The sequence below is a fragment of the Chanodichthys erythropterus genome, chromosome 14 (genome assembly GCF_024489055.1).
Source record: "Chanodichthys erythropterus isolate Z2021 chromosome 14, ASM2448905v1, whole genome shotgun sequence".
NCBI classification, from domain to species: domain Eukaryota; kingdom Metazoa; phylum Chordata; class Actinopteri; order Cypriniformes; family Xenocyprididae; genus Chanodichthys; species Chanodichthys erythropterus.
This window is the reverse complement of record NC_090234.1, coordinates 18246645-18268752: the sequence shown is the minus strand read 5'-3', so window position 1 is coordinate 18268752 and position 22108 is coordinate 18246645. Positions and strand designations below refer to the sequence as shown.

Sequence of the window (22108 nt, the reverse complement as noted above, 5' to 3'; positions counted from 1 at the left end):
GGTTTTAGAATGTCCCCATGAGGGTGAGTAATAAATGACATTATTTTCATTTTTGGGTGAACTAACCCTTTAAGACTATATATAACTTCTGTCCTGTAGAGCACTGCTTTTGTACGTTTGACTGAAGTACAATTGTTTAATTCCTAGTGTCATTTATAATGGCTGTTGTTGTTTTAAATATTGTTGATCAATAAATATTATTTTATATAAATATGTTGTATTTTCTTTTGAGAAAGGGTCTGTTAGTGCGTAATATGGATTGAGTGAAAGTTACGTTAACTTTACGAGTGAATTAAGTCAGTCGTAAGAAACTTTTAAATTGAAAGGGACTTTAGCAAACAAAGGATGTTGTTTAAGCGCTGTTAACTATAAAAAGGACAAATGCAAAGGTCGCTTTTCTCAGCGGACATTCAAACAGATTTTTATAATGGATATCTGTGAAGGAAGTAGTTCTGCACAAAAGAGGTTTTTAAAGACATTCCTTTGTTTTTTTATTATTTATTTCCACACTCGCGTCATCGAACTGTTGTATAAACGCAATATCACACTTGTAGCTGTGTGATATGGTTGTAGAAACTCTTTATATATATATAATAAAATAATAATTATATAAATTAAAAATATATACTGAAATATTAAATGTATTAATGTATTTAAAAAAACATTGAATTCTGAAAATCTGAATTTCATTCCATTTTAACTTTCTTACATTAAAATTACATTTCCAGTGTGTTACTTCTGAATGGCGGACAACCCTGTTGTAAGTGTTAGTCATGCAGGGATTGGCTCTCTCTGTCCTTGGCTGCCTGAAAAGGTCAGCACTTTTGCGAAATAGTGGGGCTGTGAGAATGAATGAGTATTCTGTACTTACATAAAGAGCTCAGTTGGGCCTCCACAGTCACCTGATATATCCAGGCCAGTCTGAGCAGGCATACCTGCACCTTTAGATGGCACTTTGAGCACCGGAGTGAACACTCTTTGTCAAGCAGCCTCCTCAGTTTTGAGTTCAGACAAAGAATAAGTGTAACCCCACCGGTTCTACTCGCCCGGCTCCGAGCGGGATTCAAACCGGCCATGGGAGGCTGGTGCACAAACAAGGAGGCTAAAGACCACAGCCTCTAGCTTCAGTCACTAGTGCACCTCTTGAGGACAAGTTCACTCGCACAACTCTTACTGCCCGGGCCTTGTTACATAAGAGAAGATGCACTTCACTCTCTCACAGCTGAGGCACAAATTTCATGGATGAGACAATAGGATATCAATAGTATGGGTACCTTTCAAGTTAATATTAAAATTAGAAATGTAATGAAACCATGTTTTCTGCAGTGTCAGAAGTACTAAATAGAGACTCTATTCGATACCTGAGGGCTGTCTGACTGAAAAGCGGCTACTTTCGAACACCCACATGCATATTTGTGTGCTTGCTCTGTGAAGAGCGATCAGGCCTCGAGGAAAAAGAAAAAACCACGCAATGTGTTCTCTATTACTTAATGTTTACTTGAATAATTACTTGAAACACAATGTTAATTGAGGCTACATGCCACTGTTTCCTACAGTATTCTGGTTTTGTTCTGAAGCGGGGGAGTCTGGTGGGTGCGTTCACGAAGCTTTGAAACCTTCATGAATCTTTTTTTTTGGAATCGGTGCTTCAGAGCTTGTGACAAACTGACCTATTACTTACTATTACTATTATGTGAAATGGCTTCTCAAACAAGAAAAAATGTAGGGCGGGACCTGATTTTGTCTATGGGGAATAGAGTACATCAGGGATGACACATTTTTGTAGGCAAAATCCGGAAGTGAGTTAGCATTTTAGGGCTTCCGCTTCCAACGCCGTAGAGTCTATGGGTTTTTTGAATGGGTTTTTGGGTTAACAAAGCCAATATTTTCACGTTTTGATCTATGACATAAAACACACCAGTTATAACCCGCTTGTGATTATTTTAAAACCTCTACTGTGTCTTAAAAACGACGGTTGCTAACAAATTGCTAAAAGGGACTACTTCCTTTGGGGGGGACTTTAGACGTCATCATGATAAACAGGACATTTGGACAGCATTTCTCATGAAAAAGTGGATAAGTATTCATAACAGCACAGATCATAATCAGCGAACATGTTTTTAAATAACGTTTTTTAAATACAGTTTGAAGAAGCTTGGTGGTGACAACGTTGATCCGCGACCATGGTGTGCTGTGGTCCGTTTATAGCTTACTGTTAGCTTTTTATATCTGACGACTTTATTTAGGCTTCAAAATGTATAAATGTTGTGTCCTAAAGATTATCTTGATGGGCAAAACGTGTAAGTGTCATAACCCTCTGTTAAACACAGAGCTTATTTTCTGCGATTTTCCAAAGGTCGATGGGAAAAATGCATAGGCTTTCAACCGAGGGAACCCGTGCGCCGCTAACTTCCGGGTTGGCCTACAAAAACGCGTCATCCCTGAGGTACTCTATTGATTAAATCGTTGGATTGTTGTGGTTTGTTATTTCTCTGAGATCATGTGGGGGCTATTCAATAAAAGAACCGTTTCATTAGAGTCATTCGTTCAAAAGAACCTGTTCCTTAAGAGTCAATTGTTTATGAATCGAATAAGCCTAGTCATGTGATAGTTAGCATAGTTTGAATCACTAAGAAAGTCTATTGAGACCGTTCAACAGAAAGATGTTTCTTCTCAGTTTTGCAGCTTCACACGTTTTTTTAAGTGCTTCACATTCAATACAGTCTGCAAAGTCAAATTCACAAGATGCAGCAGAACGCTGCCTCTGAAAAGCGGGACAGGAAACACATCATTCTTTCATTTTTCATGGGAACAGAATCATGCAATTTCACTGCTTTGGTTTTGACTACTGAAATGTTGGTATTGTGACAGCAGTTAGTATCTCGGCGGAGCGGGCAGTCACCTATGACGTATGTAACTCTATCTACTGTTTACCCAGAGCACTTGCTAACAGCAAGCAAACACATTTGCCAGCCCTCTCTGAATTCCCATTGTCATTCTGTTCACCTCGCAGTTGAAATAAAGAGAGCTGCAATCCGTAACCTTTATTGGGAGCGCTTGCACTCAGTCTCGCTCAAGCCATTAACATTTGCACAATCAGAGAACTGCACGAGCAAATGCTGTTTGGGTCCTTCATTTTCATTTAGAACAGAAACGGTGGGAAATGCTGTTCAAAACGTACTATTCTAAAAATCCTGCCGTTGTTTGTTTGTTTAGTTCTTTTGTAACATTATGTTAATTAAGAAGGGGCAATTACAGAAGAGAAACAGAATGAGTGAGGGAGAGGTGACCGAACAGAGAGGTAGAGAAAAGGGATAATGTTCCATCGCTGGTCATGAAAACATGACCAGGTTTCATCCCAACTTCACCCTTAAATCTATGCTTCATTTTATTAATGAAAAATAAAATATCTTAATATAAATTTCTTATATATATTTTGTATTGTAACATTATATAGATATTATAAATGACCATTTGCATTAGGACAATTTTTTAAAATGACATATTTCCCCTCCAAATTGTCAGTGCTGTAATGCTTCCTCATGTCTTTTGAGATTATATAAAGAATATAGAATATTTATTGTAGTAAATGGTATTAGATTAAAATAATAAAATACACTATATGTGTATTCTTAATTGTAAAACATTGCTGTAATACAATAAGGATATGAATTATGTAAGGTTTGGGTTGAATGAATTTCAACCAATTGTCAATTCATAGTAATTAATTTAAAAATCTCAGCTGCCCAGAAAATCATTGAAAAATTTGTGATTTTTTTTTTTTTTTTTTTTGTCATTCCTGTTATTTCTCAAAGGAAACACTCATTACCCTATTTACAGCATGACAGTAAAATACCGTGATTTTTATTTAATCAGTATGTACAATAGGCAGCACAAAAAATATAATGATCTTTAAATAAAATGTACAGTTTAATTAATATATTGCTATTTTTTCTAATTTGCATCATGAGAATCAGGGATGAAAATATGCTGTTGCCTTCTAAAAAACCTTAATAGTCATACAATTAGACTTCTTTAAAGGGGTCCTTAATTATGATTTCACTTTTTTTAACTTTAGTTAGTGTGTAATGTTGCTGTTTGAGCATAAACAACATCTGTAAAGTATGACGCTCAAAGGGAGATATTTTCTTTTACAGAAATCGCTTTTTAAGGACTACAACAAACTGCTGGTAGGGACTACAACAAGCTTCTTCCTGGGTTGGTGACGTCACAAACCCCAAATTTTACATAAACCCCGCCCCCGAGAACACGCAACAAAGGGGGTGAGGCCATGTTGAGCTGCTTTAGAGAAGAGGAAGAGTTGTTGTAGTAAAGTGTTGTTATCATGCCGTCATTTTATACTAGACTGCTTCACAAACGAGGGTCAATTCAACACTGGATTTACACAAAAGATTAACATGACGGCACATGCTAGTGGATGAGTTGAATCAACTCCATAGCAACTGCATAAATGTATCCAGTATTTATCCACATTCAGAAATGTCCAGTTTCATTCTAAAAGTTGTAACTTCTTCCTGAGTTTCTCCATCAGTGTCGACTCCGGTTTGAACAATGTAAGGATGAACACCATTACTGACAATCCTCATTTTGGCTGCGTGAGATTCTCCAGCTTTGTTGTTGTTGAGCTGTTAAAGCTCCGCCCTCTTCTGGAAAGGGGGCCGGGAGCAGCAGCTCATTTGCATTTAAAGGGACAAACACAAAAACTGTGTGTTTTTGTTCACAATAAATGTAATAAATGATCTGTGGGGTATTTTCCGTCATGTATATATTTACGATACTCTTATCATCCGATCGTGGCTGTATTTCTCTATTAGTGTTATTAGATCTCAGTGCTGCTTTTGACACTATCGATCACAACATTCTTCTAAAAAGACTTGAAAACTATATTGGCATTAGTGGAATTGCTTTGGCATGGTTCAAATCTTACTTATCTGACCGTTATCAGTCTGTAGTAGTTAATGAAGAGATGTCATATCGATCACAAGTTCAATATGGAGTACCACAAGGCTCAGTATTAGGACCGTTGCTTTTCACTCTGTACATGCTACCCTTAGGAGAGATAATTAGGAAGCATGGTGTTAGTTTTCACTGCTACGCTGACGATACTCAGCTCTATATTTCCTCGCGCCCTGACGAAACCTACAAATTCACAAAACTAACAGAATGCATAGCTGACATTAAAAACTGGATGACAAGAAATTTCTTATTATTAAATTCAGAAAAAACTGATATCCTAATCTTTGGACCAAAAACTTCCTCACGAAAAAACCTTGAATACTCTCTAACACTTGACGGGTGCTCCATTAAATCTTCGTCCTCAGTTAGGAACGTCTCGGTTACATAGGTAACCCTCGTTCCCTGAAGGAGGGAACGGAGACGTACGTCGGACAGACCGACGAATAGGAATCTCGCTAGAGAGGCCAATCTACTTCGAGTGTAACTAAACGAGCCAATGCACATTGGCATGCAATCATATGCATCAGCTGCTCGCCTCGCAGCGCGGGTATATAATGAGCAGCAGGTGCGTTGCATCTTCAGGTTTTCGCTGAGGAGCCGAACCCAGCAGGCGGCAGCATCAGCAGGACAACGCCTGTGGCGACGGGACGTACGTCTCCGTTCCCTCCTTCAGGGAACGAGGGTTACCTATGTAACCGAGACGTTCCCATTCAGTCGGTCACGTTCGACGTACGTCGGACAGACCGACGAATAGGAATCCCTACCAAAGCGCCACAGGGGCTGCCCTCTTCCAGCGCTCTGTCGTGAGCCACCTGAACCCCCTTGCCTAAGGACGGTGGGACCAGGCTCATGCAGAGAGGGTCGATCACTGTTGTTCCCAAAACCCACTCAGTGCGACAATTGGATAACGCTGGGAAGCGTAGCCTTACATGCGATAAGGAACGCTGCGGAAGCCATATCCTTCCCCGAAGGAGTTATATGGATAAGTACATATGGACTAACCTTGTAGGTTGTACAACATATGGAAGAACTGGGGTGACTCCACTCGGTGAGAGATGGGTTCTCCCAGAGGGAAAGACACGGGCTTCGTTTAGGAGCAGCCGTGGAAAAAGCCATATGGGATCCCCGTAGGGTCACACATATGGAACCCAGCCTAAATCCGGTTCTCAAGGATACAACGGAGTATAGGCCTGGCGCCAGACGCTCCGCCACGTCGGCTGCCGAAGGGTAACCGGAGGACTCAACAGGGTCTGCCCGTAGGGACTCTCTGGAGAATAGAATGCGCATGTAGCGCAGCAAGCCGACACTAAGCCGGGGCCTCTCCGTGCCTCTGACCTGAGGCGAGAACACGGGAGGAGACCGGCTCGACACGAAGGCTATAGTATCTAGCGAACGTGTTAGGTGTCGCCCAGCCCGCAGCTCTACAAATGTCTGTTAGCGAGGCGCCACGAGCCAGCGCCCAGGAGGATGCCACACCTCTCGTGGAGTGGGCATGCAACCTGAGCGGGCAGGGCACGCCCTGAGCTTGGTAAGCCAGGGCGATGGCATCCACTATCCAGTGGGCCATCCTCTGCTTGGAGACAGCCTTTCCCTTCTGCTGGCCTCCGTAACAGACGAAGAGCTGGTCTGAGGTCCTAAAGCTTCGAGTTCTGTCTATGTACAGTCGCAAGGCGCGAACTGGACAGAGCAAAGCCAGGGCTGGGTCTGCCTCCTCCGAGGGCAGCGCTTGCAGGCTCACCACCTGATCCCTGAAGGGAGTGGTAGGAACCTTGGGCACATAGCCAGGCCGGGGTCTCAGTACCACGTGGCTGTCACCCGGCCCGAACTCTAGGCACGATTCGTCGACCGAAAATGACTGCAGGTCCCCTACCCTCTTGATGGAGGCCAATGCCACCAGCAGCAAAGTCTTCATAGAGAGAATCTTTAAGTCTGCTGACAGCAAAGGCTCAAAGGGAGCAATCTGGAGTGCTCTGAGCACCAGAGTAAGGTCCCAAGAGGGTATGGAGGGGGTCGAGGAGGATTTAACCGTCTCGCCCCCTAAGGAACCTGACGACCAGGTCGTGCTGACCAACAGATTTGCCATCTATGTGGTCGTGGTAAGCGGAGATAGCAGCAGAATGGACTTTGAGGGTGGAGGGGGACAGCCTACGCTCCAACCCTTGCTGCAAGAAGGAAAGCACGACACCGATCGAGCATCTTCGGGGGTCTTCTCGGCGAGAAGAGCACCACTCGACGAACAGGTTCCACTTCGAGGCGTAAGCACGTCTCGTAGACAGTGCACGTGCCGAAGTGATGGTGTTAAGTACCTCGGGGGTAAGTCACCTAGAACCTCCGCGTCCCGTCCAGGGACCAGACATGGAGTTTCCAGAGGTCTGGACGCGGGTGCCAAAGAGTGCCCCGTCTCTGAGAGAGGAGGTCCTTCCTCAGAGGAATGGGCCAGGGAGGGGCTGTCGCGAGGAGTGAGAGTTCTGGGAACCAGGTCCGGTTGGGCCAGTAAGGCGCAACTAACAAGACCTGCTCCTCGTCCTCCCTGACTTTGCACAGGGTCTGTGCAAGTAGGCTCACTGGGGGAAACGCATATTTGCGCAGGCCCCGGGGCCAGCTGTGAGCCAGTGCGTCTGTCCCGAGTGTTCCCTCGGTCAGAGAGTAAAACAACTGGCAGTGGGAGGTTTCTGGTGAGGCAAACAGGTCTACCTGAGCCTCTCCGAACTCTCTCCAGATCAGCTGAACCACCTGGGGGTGGAGTCGCCACTCTCCGGGCAGCGCAGCTCGTGATAGCTCGTCGGCCACACGGTTGAGCACACCGGGGACATGAATGGCGCGAAGCGACCTCAGATGCTTCCGACTCCACAGGAGGAGATGGCGGGCGAGTTGCGACATGCGACGGGAGCGTAGACCACCTTGGCGGTTGATGTACGCAACGGTCGCAGTGTTGTCCGTACGGACCAGTACATGCTTGTCGCGAAGCAGGCCTTTGAGGCGGCTCAGCGCAAGGCGTACTGCCAGCAACTCGAGGCAATTGATGTGCCAATGCAGATGGGGTCCCGTCCAAACCCCTGAGACTGCATGCCCGTTGTACGTGGCACCCCAGCCGGTGGCAGAAGCATCTATGAAAACCACAGCATGCCGGGACACTTGTTCTAGGGGCACTCCTGCCCGGAGAAACAAAGGGTCCGACCACGGACTGAAGGTTCGGCGGCACTCCTGAGTGATTGGCACCCGGAACGTGCCGCGTTGCCACGCCCATCTCGGGACTCGGCCGTGAAGCCAGTGCTGAAGCGGTCTCATATGAAGCAGCCCGAGCGGTGTTACAGCCGCTGCAGCCGCCATATGCCCCAGGAGCCTCTGAAAAAACTTCAGTGGGACCGCTGTCCTGCCATTGAACGTATTCAGGCAGTTCAACACCGACCGAGCACGTTCCTCTGTGAGGCGTGCTACCCGTTCGACCGAATCCAACTCCATACCGAGAAAAGAGATCCTCTGCACTGGGGCGAGTTTGCTGTTCTCCCAGTTGACCTGAAGCCCCAACTGGCTGAGGTGCCTGAGCACTAAGTCCCTGTGTTCGCACAACTGATCCCGAGACTGTGCTAGAATGAGCCAGTCGTCCAGGTAGTTGAGAATGCGAACACCCTGTTCTCTCATGGGAACAAGGGCTCCCTCCACGACTTTCGTGAAGACGCGGGGAGACAGGGCTAGCCCGAAGGGTAAGACTCTGTACTGATATGCTCGACCTTCGAACGCGAATCTCAGGAATGGCCTGTGTCGCGGAAGAATCGAAACATGAAAGTACGCGTCCTTCAGGTCGATCGCTGCAAACCAATCTCGGGGACGGATGCACTCGAAAATGCGTTTCTGCGTAAGCATTTTGAACGGTAGCTTGTGAAGGCTCCGATTCAAAACTCGCAGGTCCAAGATCGGTCGTAACCCGCCGCTTTTCTTGGGTACAATGAAGTAGGGGCTGTAGAACCCTGACCTCAAATCGGCTGGAGGGACCGGCTCTATCGCGTCCTTCGCCAGTAGGACTGCAATCTCCGCACGCAGAACAGGGGCATCGACATCTTTCACTGAAGTGAAGAGGACGCCCCTGAACTTGGGGGGACGCCGGGCGAACTGAATCGCATAGCCGAGCCTGATGGTCCGGAGGAGCCAGCGAGACGGACTGGGGAGCACTAGCCAGGCTCCCAGAGACCGCACCAGCGGCACCAAGGGGACCACCGGCGTACCCGCCGCGGGGCAGCGAGGTGGAACGCAGGGACGCGGCCCGGGAGGCTCTCTGTGTGAGGCGGCCCGAAGCGGGGTCACAGTGTGCTGTGCAACACTTACCTGCCTCCACGGGTGGACAGAGGGAGCAGTCGAGGATTTGCTTACCTGCTGCTCGCTGCTGTCCGCTGGCGACAGAAGAGGTGGATGAGAGTGGTGAGGTTCTAGCCCTCCCACTGCTCTCCGAGCCCTCTTCGGACCCGGAGATAAAGGAAACTGCTCTTTTCTTGAAAATTTGGGTACCGCTGGCCGTTGAGCCAGCGGCGGAACAAAAGGAAACAACAAAAGATTCTCCACCCGGCCCTCCTCCGGGGGAAGGAGTGGTGCATTCACCACCTCCTGAAGAGCAGTCCCCTCCATCTCCGGGTCGCCCGTCCTAGGGCCGCTTGGACTTGGCCTTGCCACCCTTCTTCTTGGGGGGTGGCTGGACGGGCTGGGCGCCCCGCCCGCGACCGGCTCCACGGCGCCGCTTGGATGGAGGCTGCTGCTGCTGGGGCGCGGGAGCGGGGGCGGCTGCAGGGGGCGCCCTCGGCGACGGGTAGTCTGAGGTGCCGCCGGCGGTGGAGGTGCAGCAGCTGACCGCCTCGGCAGGATGTGACTGATGGCCTCAGACTGCCTTTGTACAGCCGAGAACTGTTGGGCAAAGTTCTCGACCGCGTCGCCGAAAAGGCCGGTCTGGGACACGGGGGAATTAAGAAACCTGACCTTGTCGGTATCCCTCATGTCCGCAAGACACAGCCAGAGATGGCGTTCCTGGACCACCATAGTGGACATCGCACGACCCACTGACCGCGCCGTAACCTTCGTCGCTCGAAGCGCGAGGTCCGTCGCGGCACGAAGTTCCTGGAGAACTTGTGGATCATGACCACCCTCGTGCAGGTCCCTCAGTGCCTTGGCCTGATGGACCTGCAACAACGCCATAGCGTGTAAGGCAGAGGCAGCTTCCCCACAGGCCTGATAAGCCTTGCCGGTAAGATCCGACGAGTACTTACAGGCCCGGGAAGGGAGAGACGGCTCCCCCGCCAGGTGGAGTTAGGGCACAGTTGCATAGCAACGGCCCGTTCCACAGGGGGTATGCGCGTGTAACCCTTCGCTGCCCCGCCATCAAGGGTGGTGAGGGAGGAGGACCCACCGACACGGTTTCGGGCAGTAAAAGGTGCCGTCCACGTGCCCGTGAGCTCTTCATGCACCTCCGGGAAGAAGGGCACTGGGGTGGGGGGCTGAGAACCAGCCCAGGCCACCCCGAGATACCAGTCATCCAACCTCGAGGGTTCGGGACACGGTGGAGGATTCCACACGAGCCCGACCCTGTTGGCGGCCCGGGAAAGCATAGCCATCATTTCCGGGTCCGTGTCGGGCACAGTTGTCACCCCCGAAGGAGGCAACTGCGCCGACTCATCCTCCCCAGAAGTATCAGGCTCACCCTCCGATGCAGCGATCGACATCCGGTCGTCTGGGGGAGCTCCGAAGGAAACGGATGGTACACACCTCTGGGGTGGTCCGCCACGTTCCGAGGGCAGCTCTACTGGCTGCGGAGCGCACGAGGGGGGAGGGTTCCTAGGGGGTTGGTTCCCCGAAGGAAGCGCGCTCACCGTTATCCTCAAGTCACCAGCCCCGCCGCTCGCAGCAACCCTCTGAGGAGGATTGGAGCGAGGCGTCGGGACCGGGACTCCACCCCTTTGCAGAAAGTGGAGTCTCGACCGCAACTCCGCGATGGTCATCTTCCCACAATGGGTACATGACTCATCCACAAACGCTGCCTCAGCGTGCCTTAAGCCCAAGCACGCGATACAGCGCTGGTGACCATCCCGAGGCGCCAGGTAACGACCGCATCCAGAAACACACAAGTAGAACGACATCTTTAAAAAGACGCGAACTACTCGTGTTAGCTCTTTCAAGGACTGACTCTTTTAGGTGCTGAAGCACGCAGGGGAATAGCCGCTGCAGCACAGACAGGGAATGTGCAGCCTGTCGTGTGCACTCTCCTTGAAGGCGCTCCTCTTACCAGCTGTAACAACAGCTTTTTAGCGCTCTAGGCGCACCGTTTCACCAGCCGTGAGAACGGCCTTCACGCTGATTACAGCTTTGCTCAATCAAATTAAAGGCAAAAACAAAAACAAAAGGAGAATCGGCCCCGCTGCTGCGCTGTCCGCCTGCACCTCGCAACAAAGAGACGTCTTGAAGAGAGACTCGTTCACCACACTCGCTTTCAGTAGCTGTCTTCATAGAAGGTTTGGCTCCGAAGCGAAAAGCTGAAGATGCAACGCACCTGCTGCTCATTATATACCCGCGCTGCGAGGCGAGCAGCTGATGCATATGATTGCATGCCAATGTGCATTGGCTCGTTTAGTTACACTCGAAGTAGATTGGCCTCTCTAGCGAGATTCCTATTCGTCGGTCTGTCCGACGTACGTCGAACGTGACCGACTGAATGGGAACCTGGGTGTGCTCTTTGATACCAATCTTTCATTTGAAAGTCATGTTTCCAGTATCTGTAAAACCGCCTTCTTCCATCTAAAAAACATATCTAAATTATGACACATGCTCTCAATGACAAATGCGGAACAGTTGGTTCATGCATTCATGACCTCAAGACTAGATTACTGTAACGCTCTACTGAGTGGTTGTTCTGCTCTGCTTTTAAACAGACTACATTTGGTCCAAAATGCAGCAGCTAGAGTTCTTACTAGAACCAGAAAGTATGACCATATTAGCCCAGTTCTGTCAACATTACATTTGGCTCCCTATTAAACATCGTATATATATTCAAATCTTGCTAATTACTTATAAAGCTCTAAATGGTTTAGCTCCCCAGTACCTAAGTGAGCTCTTAATGCATTATAGTCCTTCACGTCTATTGCGATCTCAGAATTCAGGCCAGTTGATAATACCCAGAATATCAAAATAATCTGAAGGCGGCAGATCCTTTTCCTATTTAGCACCTAAACTCTGGAACAATCTTCCTAGCATTGTTCGGGAAGCAGACACACTCTGTCAGTTTAAATCTAGACTAAAAACACATCTCTTTGCTCTTGCATACACATAACACATTATCAATACATTAACATTTTTCAAATCCGTTAAAGGATTGTTACGCTGCAATAATTAGGTCGGCCGGAACCGAGAACATTTCCTATAACGCTAGATATACCTGTACATCAGAATAAGAATGGCATCTACGCTAATATCAGTCTCTCTGCTTATCCGTATAATTCAGATTTTGATCTCCATATCCATTTACATATATTATATATATCTTCCAAGGGGTTTTTTCCCTCCTAGGACTTTTTTCCCAGTGTTTGCACGCTGGGTTTTTCTCCTAGGGTTTTTTTCCCACCTCTGGGAGTCAGCCAACATTGGCTTAATGTAGCACCATCTTGTATATGTTACACATTACCACGCTTGCTTGTACATCTTATTTTTAACCACTTCTCTTTTTTTTTCTGTGCTTTTAATATGTAAAGCTGCTTTGAAACAATTACCAATTGTAAAAAGCGCTATATAAATAAATTTGACTTGACTTGACGATTCTTTGCAGCCTCTAGTCACTGCTGACAATGCGCTGGATCCTTCACTTTAAACCAAAAATAACTCCCTATCACTAATTTTAAAAGTTTACCCTTGAATTTTTGTACCTGGGAACAATACAAGTTGACACTATTATGACTAAAAGTTTGCTCAGAAGTATTTCCTACTAAAGCAAGGCAGTATTTGACTCTGGTCAAGGGTATCAATAGCAAACTGGTGGGAGTGGCCTTGGATGGCAACATGCAGCTATGCAGTTAACAGTGCATTATGGGTATTGAAGTTTTCCTACCTATTTGGCAAAAGACTGTTTTCTGTTTTCTCTAGTCAGGTATCACCGATTTATTTATTTCACTTTTTTACTGTATAGGCAGCCAAGTTTCATTGAAAGCCCATTTTGGCAGTGGTGAAGTACCCTTTTAAGAGGTTGGAAAAGCAGGCATGAAAGAGCAGAAATTGTGTAATACAGCAGAGGGGGCTTTATCCAGCGTCCTCTTTGTTTCCTTCCCACACTGGCTCATTTCCAAGTCTCCTGTATTGTCAGAGCAAGCCGTTTATCATTTGACTTCACAGGTCAGTGTCTTCATTAAAGTCAGCACTTCAGCGGTGATAAAAGAGCGGCACACAGCATGCAGACACGGAGAGCTTAATTAAATGTTGTCCTCATTAATTTACTCAAAGCCGACGGGCACAGACAACAAAGAAGACTTTGTTTCCTTAATTAGTCCCTCATTCGTTCATCTCATTTCAGTTTTGCTGAATTTGCCCCATCTGCTCCGGTTAACTCTGCAGAGGCCTGCCTTTTGCCCGTGCATATTTTCCTGAAGAATTAAAGAATATGTGGCTATTTTAAAAGATTCAGGTTTGTTTTAATTCTTCAGGGTAAATGATTTGTTGGCTTTTATGTGTGCCGAGTTCAGTTGGGCGTTCTGCGTCTTGGTGCTTGTTGGACATGACAGAGGTGCTGTTGAATGCAGTTGTGTTAATGGGGGCGCTGCAGGGCTGCTGTTGACTTCCTGCTGACACCGTGACATTTACTCTGACTGATCTGTGAGCCTTGTAGCCTGTCAGCATGCTTTATCCCACCCACGCTCTTCAAAGCCTTCTTCTCACGAGCCAAATGTTAGATGCCTCCCATAGGTGGAACTGTGGGCGGGTCCATATGGGCAGCTAAAATGTGATTGGTCCTTCTAGTGCCCCATCCAACATTCATTGACGAAGAGTTTTGTTTTATTTTGATCATGACGATAATTAGATCATTTTAATGAAGATATACTCTTGATACTGTAAGATATTATAATATCTGTGTTTTTAGAAGAAGATTGTGTTTATAATCACACTTTTGCAAACTATTCTAATTAATTATCGTGAGCACAGAGGGGGAATCTGTTGAAGTGATGTGGAGAAACAGTTGTGAAACAGGTTCATTTACTTCAAGAAAAAATATTTTTAGTCAAGCTGACTGAGTGCTATTGCTTGCTCTATCATGATGATATCATTTTTTCTGTTTATGTTTTATCATTTGTATTATTTATGCATCAAGTACATTAATAAAATAATCCAGTCCATCTGGATACTACTTTAAAGCAATTAAGTTTTAATAATTAATTTATATTTTATTATTATTATTATTATTATTATTATTGTTAATAAGAAATAATAGAATACTAATATAAATATAAATAAAAAATAACAGTAATTCTTCTTCTTCTTCTTCTTCTTCTTCTTCTTCTTCTTCTTCTTCTTCTTCTTCTTCTTCTTCTTCTTCTTATTATTATTATTATTATTATTATTATGCATAATAATCATATTTTATCATGTTATCATATTATTATTACAGACAATATGTTCATAATAATAATATTAATAATTATTATTATTATTATTAATAATAAAAACAATGTAATACTAATAACAATATTAATAAAATAATAACAGTAGTAAGTATTCTTTAAAACTATTATTATTATTATTATTTTATTGATAAGTCATATTTTATAATTTTATCATATTATTATTATTACAAACGGTTTGTCCACAATAATAATAATAATAATTATTATTATTAATAATAATAATAATAATAATAATAATAATAAAAACAATACTAATATCAAAATTAATAAAAATGCTAACAGTAATAATAATTCTTTAAAAAACCCTGTTATTATTATTATTATTATTATTATTGATAATAATCATATTTTATCATTTTATCATATTTTAACAGACAGTTTGTCAATAATAATAATAATAATTATTAATAATTTTATTATTATTATTATTATTAGGCAGACTGTTAAATGTCTAAACTTCTCTGTTCTGTATTTTACAAAGCATTTTGGTTTGATGTAGATATATAACAGATATATTGCAGGGTTACTAAATCTGACAAAGTTGAAATGATGCTGTCAGTCAAGTTAACATTTTTTATTTTTTGTTTGTTATTTGATTTTTGATTAGTGCGGAAACCCATTTACTAATCAATGCTAACATGACTGACTGCTTCATTTCCACTTTAAAGTTTAGCAAAAACCTCGCAATTTCACACAGAATGGCTTTAACGTTACCCAGTATGTTGGTTTATATGGTTTACTGGGACTCCCCATAGTTGTAATGGTTTTTATACTGTACAAACGTTATATTCTATCCCCCTACACTAACCCTACCCCTAAACCTACCCATACCATCACAGGAAACTTATTTAAAAAAAAAAAAAGAAAAAAGAAAAAGTTTATTATGTTTTTTAAGCCATTTGGTTTATGAGGACACAGGAAATGTCCTCATAAACCATGCTTACATTGTAATACCAATGTTTAATGGTACACATTTGTGTCCTTATAAACCACACACACACACACACACACACACACACACACACACACACACACACACACACACACACACACACACACACACACACACACACACACACACACACACGTGCACATGGTCCTATCCTAAACTATTTAAAAAAAGCAACACCTAGAATCTTCAATGATGCCTCTCAGTCACCATGATGCCCTGTTCTTCATGGGTGATAAGCCATCCAGAATTGCGGTGCACTGGGTGAGCGCTAATGGACGTGTGGTTGCGGTTCAATCTCAGAGAACATAAAACATCTGGCCGTAACTGCTCAAACTCTTCAGAGCATGCCAGAAGGAATCATTTGGCCTCAAGTTTATTTCCCATACTTCCTCAAATGTATTTTAGCATCTGGAACATCTGTCTGGCATTTACTGTGTGGTTTCAAATGATCTAATCTGCAGGTTTTGTCGGAAGAAGAGAAGGGCTCCACAGCAGGACAAGAAGATGAGGAATGGGAGAAGGCCTTGTCTGTGGAGAGGTTTGGGGACATCATTACTGAGTCTGCCATCAATGGCGCAGACAAAATGGGCCGCAGCTACAATGAGAAAGACTTTGAGTGTAAGTACTGTCTGACGTTTAACCATAATTATACGTGCTCTCTATTTTAAAAAATCTTCAAGCCATGTTGTTTAGCAAAGGTTTGAAATCTGACAAGGATGATCCGATCACAAGTGTAGTAGTCAGCCAAGACAGATTTTCATTTCATAAACTACATCAGGTGTTTTCCTGCTTGTTGATAAAAGATGGAAAATAAAAAAAATATGAAAAATATTTTAATATCACCACAACAGTGTTAAAACTTATTAAGTGCAACTAAAATCTATTTTGTTTGTACTATTAGAACTAAAACTATTAAAAATGATTTTGCTAATTGAAATAAACCTGAAATAAAATGAAATATGTATATATATTAGATGAAAAACTTGTTAGAAGTTCACTAAAATGACTAAAAAACTAAAACTGGAATAAATTGTAAGCTAAATAAGTATTAAAAAAAGAAAGGAAAGAACAGCAAAATTGAAAACATATATATATATATATCTCACAACATTACCAAATCTTAAACTAAAATTAAAATAAAAACTGAAAATATAAAAACAGACGCCATTTCAAATTATTAATAGATACTATAATAATATATAAATAATACTAAAATAACACTATTATAAACATTTCAAGTTTAATGATTATTGTTATTCAAGTCCCTTTTTCAATCGGATGGTGATTGACAGTATGTAAGCAGTCTATAATGACACATTAGCATTCATACTATAAATGCAATAAAATGCATTTCTTTCTGTCTTCAAATGTGGTTTGAGTGATCGGATCACAATGTTTTGGATCTATTCTGCTGTTAAAACAAAAAGCAGTAGCTATGCTGAAACGCTGAGGGAAATTGGCTTCAAAGTATTTTGATTGAATTTTGATTGATCTGATATCAGTTTTCTTATTCCATTTTCTTTAATTCTGAACATTGTTGAGCCAAACCCATCTGTCACATGAGAGACCCAATTTTGACAAAATGCATTTTTCCCTTTTTGCATGGCAGTGTTTAGAGCTGCATTTAGTGCTAAACTTGTGATTGGAATCCCTATAAATGAGGCCAAAGATACAGTGATTTTTTTTAAACTTTAAAATGTTCTCAAAGCGTCAGGCTGCTAGAACAGACACATAATTTTGCAGAAGTTGTAGAGAACATAGTGGTTCCAAAGTACAGAGAAGACTTTTTAATGGCTCTCTTACATTCCCTGGCCTCCTGTAGGGCTGCTTCTGTGCCAGTCGCTTTCCAGACCCTGATAAATCAGGGCCTACATTTCCATCTACATGTGGCGACAGTAGTGGGAGGTGTAAACGAGCCTGTGATTCATTCACAGCAGAGCCGAGAGGCACACTAAACACAGGACAAATCACACTTTAACGTCTCCATTAGGGAAGTCAAATTAAAATTGGAATTTCAAATTGTGACGAGCAGGGCGGGGCGAGAGCCGCGAGGGAACGGCGTGAGGCCACGCGTTGCACCAGTCTCGTATCACTCAGGAGGAGCTTTAGAAGCATAAAAGGAGGAGCAAAGACAGTGAAGGACGAGAGAGGACCAGGCCTGGATTTTATGTTATGTCTTTATTAAGTTTGTGTGGCTGGCAGTCGCCGGCAGTTTTGTATATTAAAGTGTTTAACGTTCACCGGTTCCTGCCTCCTTCTTCCCGTATATACAAACTGTGTTACATTGGTGCTGAAACCCGGGAGGAAGGAAGGACATGCTATCGGAGAGCCCTCGATGCTGAGGGGGTTTGCGGTGGGCAGCGCAGGAGTGTGAAGACCGCGAGTGGCTGCCCGAGGTGGTGGTGCTGGAGTGATTGATCAACAGGTTGGGCGGAGAACTCGCTGCCGTGCTCCTGGGTCGAGGTGGGATGGCTGCCTTCCAAGCTTGAGCGGAGGAGTTGCCGCCGTTCGCCGTAGGCCGGAGCCTGCTGCTGTCCACCATGAAGGGGAGGAGCAGGTAACGAGGCACTCCCTGCTGGCTGCCCTCAGCCAGAGGAGCCATCGCGACTGCCAGGGGGTGGAGGAGGATCAAGCCGTCCACCGAGCGTCCAGGACCATTGCATGGCAGCATGAGGAAGAGCCTCTCGGCTGGCTGAGGACCAAGCGGCAGTGTGACCAAGAATATTTTCTCTTATCTGTCGCTCACTGTGCTTCCGTCTCCTTTTCTCTCGTCTCGTCGGTCCTTACCCCCAGGTGCTGCGGGCACCAAGACTGGCCCCGGGGGGGAGTAGAGCACAGACTCATGGGTACCTCCTGGTCTGCGAGGGGCGATGGGGGTATGCGAGAGCCGTGAGGGAACAGCTGCGCATTGCACCGGTCTCGTATCTCTCACAGAGGAGCTCAGGAAGCATAAAAGGAGGAGCGACGACAGTGAAGGACGAGAGAGGACCAGGCTTGGATTTTATGTTATGACTGCCGGCATTACTTTAATCAGTGGTGTAATGTAACGAAGTAATAATACTTCGTTACAGTACTTAAGTATTTTTTGGGAGAATCTGTACTTTACTTGAGTTTTTCTATTTCTGTCAACTTTTACTTTTACTCCACTACTTTTACTAAATAAATTATATACTTTTACTCCGATACATTTTCCCAAAGCATTTTCGTTACTTACTACAAAATAAAGTCGGAAGAACACAGACTGCAAGCAAGCATGTCTGCAAAATCGACTTAAAATACTTAATAATTGTTTGTCATACAGATAAAATTAATGCATCAATTGAAACTACAGAATGTCTTCTCTTGTTTGTGTGCACTCACAGTAAAAACAAAATGTCTCAATAAAGTCCATTCTGATACTCGTTAGAAAATGAACTGTAACTTAGTGAATACTTATCACACAAACACGAGACATATGTCGAATGAAACGTTAAAATGTCAAACAATTCTGATCATTATTAATACTGAAAGCAGTAGTGCTGTTTTATTTATTTATTTATTTTGGAAATCGTGATACATATTTTTTTCAGAATTCATGTGAACAGCAAATTAACATAATTTCTTTGAAAGAGAAATCTTTTGTAAAATTTAAATGTCTTTACTGACAATTTGGATCACTTTAATGCATCCTTGCTATATAAAAATATTACTTTATTTAAAAAAGTAAAAAATTACTAACCCCAATCTTTTGAATGATAGTGTATAAAGTAGTTTTATACTGAAATAAGTCTGCACATCAATTTTATTAATTGATTTAGTGCTTGCTTATTTTATATAAATTTTAAATATAACACTCAATGAAATAAGAGATACCTAGCAACAGAGAAGTATGAGTGAGAGGAATATGGCAGCTTAATTATCTGTGACCTTTTAATAAACCTTATCATTGCTTATTACATGGTTCTATGGAATACTCGATTCTGATCTGATCAATGGGGGCATTCTGTGGTCAAATGTGTTTGTATAGTGAAAATAAACTGAATCATTGACCTGTGCTAGTCTTTCGTATCACTCCGCAGTCTCTTTCTTTTGCATGATCTGTCAGCCGTTTGCAGTCTGAACATCATCCCCTACTTAATCTCTCTCTCTCTCTCTGCACAGATCACCGGCACACCTTCCACCACACCCACCACCCCCTGTCCACCCACCTCCCTCCACAGCGTTTCCGCAAGAGGGTGCTCAGTATGGACCGCCGGCGAAAGAAAAAGAGGAAGAAAAAGAAGACGTCCATGCCCCCGTCAGATGTCACGCCCACTATTCATGAGGTGGATGAGGAGGAGGCGGAGTCTGAGACAGAGGGCCAGTGCCAAGCAGCCACGCCTACTGAGCCATCTGAAGAGCTGCCACAGGTAACTTTAAAGGGTTAGTTCACCCAAAAATGAAATTCTGTCATTTATTACTTACCCTCATGCCGTTCCACACCCGTAAGACCTTCATTAATCTTCGGAACACAAATTAAGATATTTTAGTTGAAATCTGATGGCTCCGTGAGGCCTTCATAGGGAGCAATGACACATTTGAAATTGGCCATCATTATATAAGTTGTTATTTTGTTTTTTTGGTGCACCAAAAATATTCTCGTCGCTTTATAATATTAATATTGAACCACTGTACTCACATGAACTGATTTAAAGATGTTTTTAGTACCTTTATGGATCTTGAGAGAGGAAATGTCATTGCTCCCTATGGAGGCCTCACAGAGCCATCGGATTTCAACTAAAATACCTTAATTTGTGTTCGGAAGATTAACGAAGGTCTTACGGGTGTGGAACGGCATGAGGGTGAGTAATAAATGACAGAATTTTCATTTTTGGGTGAACTAACCTTTTAAGTTATAGTATGATAATTTTTATAGTAAAAAACCACATGGACAGCACCAAATTAAGCATGCAACATGTTATAATGAGGTCATTTGACAACAATGTAGAGAACTACTGTTGCTTGAAGAGTTTGTCAGTGCATTCAGTTGCACATACAAAAAAAAAAAAATAGTATGCTGTGTACAGTATATACTATAAGCACAGTTTCTTTCTGCACTGCTGGATATGTTGGGAAATATGTGTGAGAGATTGGATGGGATAATAGGGAGATGCTGAAAGATGTTGTGATCTCATAGCTCAGTTTGGGAAGTGAGGAGGACCTGGCGGCTGATCTCTCTCTCACCATCTTTCATTTGGAGAGCGAGAGACCCCCGAGCAGTGAAGAGGCTCCACCTACCCCCGCCGGAATGGAGGAGCAGCAGGAAGCACAAGAACGACTGAATGGAGAAGAGGAGGAAGAGGTTTCCAACAGGTATTTGACTAATAATTGAGGAATGATCTACACCTGAATGACCAGAGAACACTTATGAGTTGATTAAAAAAATAGATGAAACACAGTCATCATTTACTCACCCTCATGTAATTTCAAACCTAGTCTATCCATCAAATTTATTCAAAGCTATATCAGATTAGATATAATCATTGTAAGCAATCAATTGCATGCTTCTTTTTTTTAAGATCATAATTTATGCAGAATTTCTAGATTTTATAGCACAATACATTCAAGACATTAATGTAAGCTCCCTAATTTCTTAAGTGATTCATTTGAATGGTGAATTCACAGCAGTTACTTTTGGATGTGTTTTCAATGGAAAGTGCATCATGCAACTTTTTTATACAATGTGATGCTGTGAAAATGAGAGGACTTTGCTTGAGAGTGAGCTGGATAAATTGTATTTTATTGCCCTCTGCTGGCTAACATGCTCCTTGCAGCATATATATTTGATTAAAGGGATAGTTCACCCAATATTTTGTCATCATTTACTCACTCTGAAGTTGTTCCAAATGTGTGAGTTTCTTTCTTCTGTTAAACACACAAAAAACATATATTTTGAAGATTGCTGGTAACCAGACAGTTAACGGTAGCCATTGACTTCCATAGTAGGATCCTTTGACTTCAATTAAATGAATGAAAATGCTCCAACATGATGTGCCATGGTACTTTAGTCAGTTTAATCGAACTTGGGTCATTTTTTTTTATGTATATTTTTCTTTTTTTTTTTACTTTTTTTTTTTTTTTTTTTGGCTCATTTAATTTGGTGTATAATTTCTTAAACTATGTAATGAGTGTATTTGCCCATTAAATCAAAAGCTATATTTAAAGGTGCCCTAGATTGTTTTTTTACAAGATGTAATATAAGTCCTAGGTGTCCCCTGAATGTGTCCGTGAAGTTTCAGCTCAAAATACCCCATAGATTTTTTTTAATTAATTTTTTTAACTGCCTATTTTGGGGCATCATTAACTATGCACTGATTTTTTCAGCACGGCCCCTTTAAGAGATGCGTTCCCTCTGCCCCACGAGCTCTCGACTATACATTGCATAAACAAAGTTCACACAGCTAATATAACCCTCAAATGGATCTATACAAGATGTTCGTCATGCATGCTGTATGCATGCTTCGAATTATGTGAGTAAAGTATTTATTTAGATGGTTACGTTTGATTCTGAATGAGTTTG

General features: G+C 43.2%; 1 protein-coding gene across 1 annotated transcript in view; it reads left to right on the top strand.

Moving 5' to 3' along the window:
* slc4a3 (solute carrier family 4 member 3) overlaps positions 1-22108 on the top strand; it is an 89549-nt gene that overhangs the window by 16555 nt on the left and 50886 nt on the right. Inside the window, exons 2-4 of the mRNA XM_067410450.1 lie at positions 16032-16188; positions 19711-19958; positions 20726-20901. Coding sequence (XP_067266551.1) covers positions 16032-16188; positions 19711-19958; positions 20726-20901 — 581 coding nt within the window. The remainder of the gene's footprint in view (positions 1-16031; positions 16189-19710; positions 19959-20725; positions 20902-22108) is intronic.